The following is an 11130-nucleotide window of genomic DNA, read 5'->3' on the forward strand; positions in this document are numbered from 1 at the left end:
TTCTTCGTTTCTGGGTTATAATATAACCTTGTTGGTTTGGGCTGGCGTATTATCGTTATTATTTCGGTTAATGTTTAATATAAATATACAATAAATGAATTATATAAGGTTTAATATAATTGATAAGGGAATGTTTGATGAGAATACGAGTTATCAACTAATCAAAACAAACAAGACTTTAAAATAATTATAGCCTAAATTAGATTCAAACTATAATAATTGTATTTGATTTTTAACCTATGGTTAGATTCATATTTAACAAATAAATTCTCTTTATTTAGGCATTACCAGTGTTTGTGCTTTGTTTATTGTGACACTTTTGCTTCCAAATAAATAATTATAATTTATTTTCACTCATCTGAATTACTTCATAGATGATCAATGTGAATTTTAAGATACAAATATTACTGCTTAAGATATTTTTTATTTATTGTTTTTTTAATTATGTAGGTGACACTTATTAGTTTGCGGTTTGCACATATTATTGGTTTGGTTTAAACACACTGATGAAGTTAAAAGTTTTTTTTCGATGATTTGGTTCTTTCACTCCCGTTTTAGAGTTCGAAATCGTAAAAAAAGATTAATGTATTCAAGCCTCAAGCAAAACAATAATAGATTTTATAATTTTTATTGAAAGTATTTTAAGTGAGAATAGAACGTAATATTTTGACATTTTTATATCTAAAGTAATTTATTTTCGATAAAATTGTTAAGATTATTATGAGATTGAATATATTTATGACTTGTTCATTAATCTTATTTGGATTGATTTGAAATATCTTGAGTAGTTTATTAGTAGTTTATTGTGTTTCTTAGGATTTATAAATTTATAATTTGTAAACTAAGAGACTATTGTGAACAGCTTTGGACTCTTGAGAACAGAGTTCAGCTGGAGTTGCATCAATGGCGGAAATCTCAGCAGCGCCTGACTCTTCCGTTGGTTCAACACAAGCCATAACGCCGGAGGAGAACACGAGTACAGAAGCTTCGGAAACTTCTGAATTTCCATCGGACTTTGATCCCGAAACCATGCGGAAAACTAAACCTGGCTTGAAGCGCCTCATCCTGGCATTGTCAGTCCTCTTCTCTTTCCTTTTAGGTCTCTTCCTTTCCTTCTTTCTCCCTCTCTATCAATTTGTATTTTCGAATTCTGAATGGTATGGTGTAACGTGCTTCAGGTATACCGTTTCTGCTGAATACCATCGAGATCTACCGTGCACCTCTTCCATTTCGAAGCATCGACACTCTTTCTAAAGCAGTCGAATCGAATCCACTAGCATTCCCTTGCAGGTTTGAAGCAGTGTTCATCGGATTCCATTCCGATTTATTAACTGACTCCAGTGCTGATGAGCTAGGGTTTTCAATCATCGGCCACATGAGAAAATACGCCGATGATAACCTGGCATGTGGTACGTGCGGCAACAATTACACGGTTTCTGTAACTGTTGATTCAAGTACAAACTGCACTCGCAGTCAGAACTCTAATCCCGCTAATTCCTGGAAGTGTGGATCATTACATGAATTGAATTCGGATGATAAGTTGATTGGTAACGATGATTATCTTGAAGATTTTTTTAAAACTCAGTATCAGGACGGTGGCAAGGTTTATACTGTTATTGTGATTAACAAGAACGTAGAAATTAGATCAGTTGTTGGGAAGTATAGGCAGGGATGGATTATTGGCAAGCTGTCTGAGGCAGATGCTGTGGAGAAGATAGCTGAAATTTTTGTTAAGATTTTTGTCAATGGAGGGAAGGAAGAACCTTCTATTCATGGGGAGTTTATGCCTGTGGGTGCTGATGGAAGAATTGTGCTTTCTTTCAACCTATTGAATGCTGATCCTAAGGACTGGATATATGATTGGTATGTGCTTCATTTGCATATATTTGTTTTTAAAATTCATTAATATCCATGATAGGCGCTGAAATGCCATCTGTTATGAATTCATAAAGTCAAAAACTTTTACAGTATGTTCCTAAATGGAGCATGTGGAGTGAAGTATTAAAGACGAAGAAAAAGAACACTTGTTTAAGCTAAATAATCGTGTGAATGTCAATGTTGAAGATATTAGCTTCATTTGAATTTAAGAACAATCTAGAAGAACATATAAGTATGATGAGTATTTACAAAGAACCTCTTTCTATGGGTCAGAAAGATATTCCAGTTGCAGAATATTTTATATTTCAAACAATATATTGCAATTGCCACGATATAATTTAACGTGTTCAAAGCTGGAAGTTTCTATATAGTATAAGTCCACAAATTTTTATTACAACTTTCTAATAGTTGTAGTTACTACCTGTAGGGATTTTCACAAGGTAGATGATGTTCTTTTATCGTCCGTTATTGAGGCTCTGGGACCCATAGCAAATATAAGTGTGGAAAGTCAGGTGCTACATGTTTATATCTTCTCAGATGGTTGAAATTTATGTCTTTTCTGAAGATTCGGGAATCTAGCTTGTTGTTGACCTGGTTGAGTGTTAATGTTTTTCTTTTCTAGGTGTTGTACCACACTCCAAAGTCATCGTTTTCACACTGGAATGATGAGCTGCAGAGTTATGTTTTTAGTACCAATGACCTGCCATTCTTTGTAAGTAAAAAAAAACACCAAGCTTATGGAGATGAAATCAGGCCTAACATCACCCTTTCATTATTGGACAAAAAATGTAGATGCTATTGATTTCATATGCAATTACATTTTGCATCTATACAAATAAAGTTCAGATTGTTTCTATATATAAACTAAATATACCCCTTGTGCCAAGTAGCGACCTCTTGCCACATTGCAGCTTAGTATTATAGTACCCCCAACTTTAACAGCTTATGAATTTAGTAAACAACTGGGACATCTGATGGTAAACAGCTGCATTTTTTTTTTTCTAAATTGTGGTTGAAAATACTTATTCATAGTCTTGTGTTTAATTTTGAACATATTGCTTCCCCAAGTGGCCGAGACAATGTGTCATCATATCCTACTGCTAAACGAGAAAACATTGAGTATAGGCTCTTCTATTAGTGTCTTGAGCTGCTTGGTTATCCTTTAAAATCATTAGTGAGATCGAAGCAATTGTGTGGGAAGATGGACCGGCGGTAGTTCTCATGGAAACATCATTTCAGTTGGGAGACAGATACCTTAGCAGTTTTATGTCTAATTTCTTCTACAAAATTAGTAAAGTATATGTACATACAAGTCATTACATTTGAGATGACCATGTCATAATGTTCACAGGTGAATTCAAATGAGTGGCATCTAGATACTTCCATTACGGCAGGTGGAAGGTCAAAGATTTTGCATATTGTGGTGTAAGCACTTTGTCCCCTTATTGCTTGTTATTGTGCTAATTAGTACCCTTAAACGTCTCGATAAGTAGCTGGTGATTTTACTTGTAAACATCATTTTGTGCTTAGACGTGAGAATGCCATTGTTTAAAGGCATTGCTTATCTGACATTACTCACTTGGAAATGCAAGAATTCAAATTCATGAGATTGGCTTGCTTTAAGAAGAGAGGGTTAATAGAACTTTAGTGAGAGATCAAGGGTTCAAAAGCTTAGCCCTAAAAACAAGAAAGGAAAAGGCAGGTAGAGTTCACAGGTCTATTTGGTTTGTCACAAAACATTTTTAGGCAGTACGCAGTAGCTTTTTTCGTTTTTGAACGGGTGATTTTTTTTTCATTACACCGTATCCAACACAAAGGTCGCATCGTCCGGGGGAGAAAACACCAAACCAGTAAAATACAAGTCATGGAAAAATTTGCAATGAATTAATCAACAAAATGAGAGAGGCAAGAAAAATGAGACATCAAAAGACCTCCAAAAAATTAACTATCAAATTTCTAGATGCTCATGGAAATGTGAATGTTTAAAGTCCAGGTTCTATTTTTAAAGTGTATTTTTTTGGATATCATTCTGTATGCGTCAACACATGTATATAAGTCCACATGTGTGGTCATGTATGTGAAGCAAGATACCTGATCTTTAAGATATATCTCATCTTTCATTGCAGATATGTTCCCTCAGCAAATGAGTGTCCGCTTCTGTTACAGCTTCCAAATGGAGAAATATCCAAAACAAATGCTTTTGTATCTCCTGTGAGAGACTTTGTCATCATGATTATACATGTTCATGTTCCATGTAATGATGATTTCCTTATTGGTACTGAATAAACAATATCTTGCAGATGTGGGGAGGTGTAATTGTTTGGAATCCTCCAGGCTGTTCAAGGGAATCAAGAAATATGCATTCAGATTGGCACATGATATCTGATCAGGTAAGGGTTTTGTTTGATAGATACACATCTATTTTAGAAAATAGTTGTGTAATTCACAGCCATAAAAAAGTAGTTCAAATTTAAAAACTGCTTGCATTCATAGATAGCTGCAATCAACATACTGCCATGTGAGTGATACAAACCAAACCATAAATTAGTGATAGAAAGAAGAATTTGGGATTGACAAGAACTTGCAGATGCCCTAGATTAGTGATATAGAGAGAAACTGGAACTTCTCCTTTCATCAATAATTCCTCGCTCTACATTTTTTGTGTTCTATCTAATTTCCTCAAACATGTCGTCACTAATTATTAACATGACACTCACTATCCCATGTGTATCAATGGGATTCTATGATCAGTTACATTCTTCATATGTTGTTCTAGATAAGATGGAAATAAATGTAATGAGAAATACAATCCCTTTGCATCGATTGTAGTTTAACTAGTTATGGAGTATGTGCATGTCCTGTGCCACATGGTATTGTAAGTTATTTGGCATTAATTGAATTACATTAATCACTGCAAGGCAAAGTTGTAAGCAGTTAATTTGAAGTTCAAAATGCTTGCAGGTCGATAGGACAATGAATATATGGTAAAGCAATATGGTTTATAATCTTGCAAGTGTATTGTTGACAAAAGAAGATAATGAGTTATGTCAATCAACTTGGAATGGATTCTGATAATTTGATGTTTGCATATTGCATGTAGTGGGAATTCATTGCATTTAGGAACTTTTTTGTTGCATCTTATATAAGTTAAAAAACGCCTTTCCTATATTGGTAATTTGAGTCAATAACGTATTCCTATATTTTGTATTTTTCACATCTGAGAAGTGATGAACTATAGGATCATTAGTTTTAAATTTAATCCATTGACGAAATTTTGTTTGGAAAGAAAAATACAATTTTCTCTGTGATAAATGAAAAGGTATTGAAAGAAATATATCATATTATCTAAAGGCTCAGATGCATTTTAATTAAGGCCATAATGAGATTCATGTGCTGAATTTTCATAATAGAACAGTTAATAATCTAGTGGAGGGAATTTAAAGATAATATCAAAGTATGGTGGAGTTAATCAAGTGAGATTAAGATATAGATTTCAATTATGAGTAATTTAGCTGATACAGATATAATTGAGGCATTATAGGAATGAATAAAACAAGTGGCTTCAGTCGAAAATGATGAGCACATTTACATATATTATTCACGAACTACTTCCCTTTACCGCTACTTTCTCGTAGTATATTGCCCTTGTTGTTGCTTTAAGGACTATATTTCCTGGTTATTATTTGTTCTTATTGTTAATAAGTGAGCGGACTTACAGGACCTTCAGAAGGTTTTTGAAGTTTTTCTGGGGCAGTTCAGGCAACTACTTGATCTTAAATCTGAGAACAGTTATACTGGTACATCAGGAACCATAACCCTTTTACCCAGTAACAAAGGTTTTACAGAGTGGTAAGACCATCCTTTTTTCTATTCTAGTTTAAATTTGCACGGTTTTTCTTGATAATATTTGCAAGATGCGCCAATTAAACCTATGCAAAGTAATTCAAGTATATGATACTGCCCTGCTAGAATATATGGACAACGATTTTGTTTGATTTACAGATATTCACCTCCCTTTTCATGATTATTAGCTTAAACTATTGTATGCTCCCATAGCACCAGTAAGTTCATTTTAGTTACTTGAGTAAGAATAGCTTTGGTCCAATTTCTTAATCATATTTCATATGTATATAGTTCTGTACCATTGTGCAACATTTTCATTGAACAAGACTGTTTTCTTCTGTAAAGCATATAAAAAGATCTGAGTAAGAAAATATCCCAGAATAACATTTGCTGTTCTATCCTATTGTAGGGAAGTGGATGTTTTGTCTCGACAACATACATGTTTTAATATTCGCTCATGTGCTACAACCCTTGGATCACTTTCCAGACTGGTAAGTCCCAAACTCCTAATGTGTTTGACATTAATTGTTTTAGTTAAGTATAAAGCTGTGACATTGTTCTCTATCCCTAGGTTCGGTCACTGCCAAGGATGATAATAATGGATGAGATAGGAAAACAGGTATGATGTTAGGAATATTACCATTGTTTTCAATTGCCTTACAGAAATGTGTTTTGGCCAAAGGGAGAAACCTTATTCTGTGAATTATATAGTCCATTTCTAAAGATTTCATCAAGTCTTTAAATTTTGGATGGACAAGAGAAAGATTTTATTCCTTCTATGGAATGAAAACATAAACAATAGATGCCTTTTATGACAGTGATTTAAATGCTAAAGAAGAAGATTTTATGATAGTGGTTTCTTGTCACGTGTCTGGACAGGTTGAATCTTCTCTAGAGGCTGCAACTTCGGCTTTAGGTGATGCTTCTCTAGGGAAATATAAAGCTTCAGCCAGTATGCTCCGTCTAACCCTTTATTTTGAAAAAAATCTTTGGCTTCATTATACAACATTTTCTCGTGGAATGAGTCATACTAATGATAGTTGCATTAATTTGGCCAGTGTCCTCTAGAGAAGCAAGATCTTTGGCAGAAGATGCATTTTTTCACCCATCTATAATGTCTGTTAGCTATTTCTCTTTTGAGCACTGTTTCGCTGTATACTCGGTTAGTCCTCTCTTCCCCTGATGTCTTTTTACTATATGATAATGATGCATTAAGATGGTAACAATAGTTGTAAATAGGAGACAAAGGGAAATTAATGTTAATTGTGAAGTGAATATAACTTGTAATAAAATTTGGGAAAGTGATTGAAGTGAACAAAAGTAGACTACTGATAAATGCATTAAGAAGATTCTTGAAGATTAAAGCTTGTCGTATACGATGTTTTGAGTGAGAAGATACTAAATAATGTGACCATATATGTGTGTTCTTGTTGGCAGCCTTTCTTTCTACCAGTCTCTTTGCACGTCATTCTGGCTGCTGCTAGAGAATTGCGAAGATTCAGGAAGGAAAAATTAAAGTACCTCAAGTGGACAGCCCACGAGAAGCAGAAGTAAACTTGAAAAACAAGCCAGTTTTATTCTTTTTTTTAGCATTTGTGAAGATTGATGTTTCACGGTCCCATCATATTGTTTAGTTTTTATTCAACATGTTTTTGTAGAACTAGCCATGATTTATGGTTTCTGAAACATTTGTAATTAGAAGACACCAAATCGTTGTAATATGTATTAAAAGAAAGTCACAAATGATGTTTTCAGACAAATATAACAAGATATCAGTAATAAAGATACCAATAAAATAAACAATAATAATTGAGTTCTATAATTGTCATACAATAACGTTCATTCATATTTAATGTTCTACTAATTTAGTCCCGTCATCGTCCTAGTAGAAAAATGATACATAATTGATGAGAGCGACAGTATAACTGAGATTATGCAAAAAAAGAACACATTAAAGTATCTCTCCTCATACAAGAAAAAAAACACAAATGTATATTGTGTTGCAAATTCTACGTTAAAAGCGACTTTGGGATTCAAACAACAAAGCAAACTTCATTTTCACTCAATGTCAATCAACCTTTGGATTCCAGCGCTGAAAGTATCTTCTTTCTTGGGCCCTGAGAAACAAAAAAAAAGGAAGTAGTTAAAATAACTTTTTATGAATGAAGGAAGATCAGTACAGATCGCAAATGCCAACAACCCTATGTAGATAACTGTAAGGTGACTTATTGAACTGGACAGGAAACAAGTTTTTACGTAACCTAGCTGCCATCATACTTCAATGAAGAGAAACAATGTGTTATGATTGTGCTGGCTTATCATATGTCTTAACTAAGTTTGTTCAAATAAATTTATTAATGGTTTATCGTTTAGATTCGTAACTAGATCATGACCCAAAAAGTGTTTCCAAATGAGTCTACAGTTATTTTTGCAGATAATAATAAATAAGAACATAATCCCCCAATAGTAACTCAAATTCTACACAGGATTTACCATTGGTACTCCTACAGCTTTCAGATCAGCATCAGTCATGTGCATAAGAGCAGTCATATCAACCTGCAGATACCGAGTCATAGTCAAAACAAGAAAAAGGAATTCCTGAATCCAACCAAGGATGAAAAGAAATGATAATAAGCACATACTTCCTCTGCTAGGAATGCAATGGAGTACTTTTCAAGTCCCAGTGACTGCAGGAAGCTATCAACAGATTCAGTCTGCAGGACAGACACCACATCAGTTATGATAATTATTATTATGCGCTTATGAAGTTGAAATAAAAAATGAGGAAGAATCAAGGGCAGCCCAAAAGATAGTTTGCTGTATTCTATAAAAACTACAAAATGATAACATCGTGTGTATACATACAAGAATGCCCAAAACCAAATAGATGGAGATATTCTGATGGGACTTTTTCTATAAAAAATAAATATGCATTACCTTTTGATAGGACTTTTTCTTTTGAGCTGTGCTAGCAACTCTCTTGGTCTCTGGCTCAGGGTTTTCTACAATGACACCCTTTTGTGCAGGTTTTTTGACCTGGGGAACTACTGTCTTTGGCTTTTGAATATCATCCTTAACTGTCTGTTGATAGGTGACACCAGAGAGCTTCTCTCGCAAATCCCTGGTGCCTGAATGAGATCCATTTGCACCTTGATTTGCTTTCCTCTGAAGCTTCAAACGAAGATCTTTTGAGCCAACATTACGGTCTTCAAATGCAGATATTTTACAGTTAGAGAAATTATGTCAAGTATAAAAATTGTTTAACACCATATGTTTGGATGGTATATCAGTATATCTCAAGCAATAGAAGATGGAATAGAACTTGAAAACTTTAATTAACTGTGAACAATCCTTACTTGAAACTTGTGGCTCATTATCCTTGTAAAGATCATGTTCCCACTTGTCATCATCATCCGACCTTTGCCTGTTATGAGATGTTGAATTTTGTGTCAGCCAAATCCTTCTTGATTGATATAGTTAAGAGTGAACTAAATCATGTTACATATACCAAATTTATTCCAAACTTAGACCCGTGAAAAAGAAATGATATAGAATGCATCCCAATGCAAGAAATTACATATGCATATAACCCAATAAAATCTACACAGGTAAAACAGGAGGATCTGAAGATGAAAAGAACAATGATTGACAATCAAGAAATTCACAAGGTTGTACAACTGAACTGGTTCTGTTTGCTTGGAATTTCATCATTCTATGTGAAAAAGAACAACCATTCCAACAAAATATATTCTAGTGAACAACAACATAGTGATAGAACCTAAAAGGAAGCCATTTAAAAATCAGAAAAACAAGTATTTTGTCAAAGCATAGGCAACCCTAAAACACAAATAGTGGTCTGATTGTACATCAGGAGCTCAAAAGTCATTTTTCACATAATTGTATGAGCATGTTATAGGACATGTTACTCATAATAGAAATTGAGTAGTCATTTTTTAGAATGAATACAAACCCCCGTTAAGTGAAGTTTGGCTCATTCATTAACATCAAAGGCAATATTAATAACAATATTAAGGTTAGACTGAAGCAAGATGAGCTATGCTTAAAAGTGTCACACAAGCAGACACCAATAAACAGTATGAACTATGAAGTTCCTCACAACATGCCCTTAAGAATAGATAATACCCAGTTTCACTCAGTGGGTGTTCTATAATAAGGAAAATGCTTGATGCAGTTTCATGAGCACGGGCCAATATATTGATCAATGATATAGTTGGCCTATGTAACAAGCAGTGACTAAAAATGGCATATACATCTCCAACAGGAGAAAAATGTAAACTTGAAGTTTATCAAGACTTAGTGAAGACAATGCAGAAGAGTAATTAATTTGCCTTCTAAAACACCTAAAGAGCAAATAAATCAAGATTCAAGAAAAAAGTCAATCTTCCAAAAGCACAACCACATGATGTGTGTAACAAGCTTGGTAAGTAAAACATAAGCACCAAATCAGGGCATCAAATCATAGTGGAAAGGATAAGAACACACGCATAGGTACATTAAAAAAACACGAAGACACAGACACGGGGAGACCTTTTTCCAGTAATTTGCCTCCGAGCGGATACTTCGACTGTGTTTCCATTGAGACGGTCCCTTATAGACCTCTTCCCTCCAGCTTCCACACGATCAGCATACATCGGGATAAGTCGAATGCAGAAACGATGCTTCAAAACCCTAGTACTGATATAAATCCTTTATGCAATCAATTGGTAAAGAGAAGAAGAAGAAGAAGCACTTTGCCCACTTCGATAGAGGATTTGTGAGGGCTGAAGAAAACTAAGGGGGAAATCGGGACATCAACCAAAATTTTATTTCTCTTCCTTTTTTACTATCTAATATCATATATCTTTAGCTTACCCTAATTCTCTAGTTTTTTGTTTTTTTTATTATTATTAAAACTAATGTTTAAATATTTTAATTCCTATATTTATTAAAAAAAAATTATATAAGGTAAGGAAACTAATTTGAAACCATTCCAAAAAATTGAATCCAATTATTCTATTTGGGATGGTTTTTCCCCGAAACTGAATGGAGATGGGGTGGGAATAGTATTTGTATCCCCTGCCTTGACCCGCACCGATTTTATCACAATTCTGCCTTGAACACTATAAACATAATTAAATATATTAAATCACCAATATATTTATTTATTTACTATAATTTATGAGAATAATAAATTTATTTTTTATAATAATATAAAATTTTAATATATTGCAATATATATATATATATATATATTTTATTAACGGTGACCCGCGGTATTCCCCGAAATCGAAAAAAATCGAACAGAGCGAGGAAAATATTAAAAAAATTATCGAAATAAAAACGGGACGAAAATGATAAATGCATTCCCGAACTTGAAACACCCCATTGCCATAAATAAATTATCAACTT

General features: G+C 33.8%; 2 protein-coding genes across 2 annotated transcripts; one reads left to right on the plus strand and one right to left on the minus strand.

Annotated features, from left to right (window-relative positions):
- The first annotated feature begins 848 nt into the window (after nt 1–848).
- Nucleotides 849–7487, plus strand: LOC124913843 (GPI transamidase component PIG-S). Its single transcript, XM_047454273.1, has 13 exons — nt 849–1099; nt 1179–1863; nt 2306–2390; nt 2501–2590; nt 3230–3303; nt 4005–4089; nt 4179–4268; nt 5597–5727; nt 6131–6212; nt 6293–6340; nt 6601–6673; nt 6780–6883; nt 7159–7487. Exons 1-13 carry the CDS (start codon nt 904–906, stop codon nt 7273–7275), a joined length of 1860 nt encoding a protein of 619 aa, XP_047310229.1. The 5' UTR covers nt 849–903; the 3' UTR covers nt 7276–7487.
- An 8-nt stretch (nt 7488–7495) lies between these two features.
- LOC124913844 (ankyrin repeat and SAM domain-containing protein 6) lies at nt 7496–10539 on the minus strand. The gene is made up of 6 exons (XM_047454274.1): nt 10270–10539; nt 9078–9145; nt 8659–8927; nt 8364–8435; nt 8215–8277; nt 7496–7838 (listed from the first exon to the last, which is right to left on the minus strand). The coding sequence occupies exons 1-6, from the start codon at nt 10371–10373 to the stop codon at nt 7794–7796; spliced, it is 621 nt and encodes a 206-aa protein (XP_047310230.1). The 5' UTR covers nt 10374–10539; the 3' UTR covers nt 7496–7793.
- Nucleotides 10540–11130: the final 591 nt, after the last annotated feature.

This window comes from Impatiens glandulifera, chromosome 9, assembly GCF_907164915.1.
Source record: "Impatiens glandulifera chromosome 9, dImpGla2.1, whole genome shotgun sequence".
NCBI lineage: Eukaryota > Viridiplantae > Streptophyta > Magnoliopsida > Ericales > Balsaminaceae > Impatiens > Impatiens glandulifera.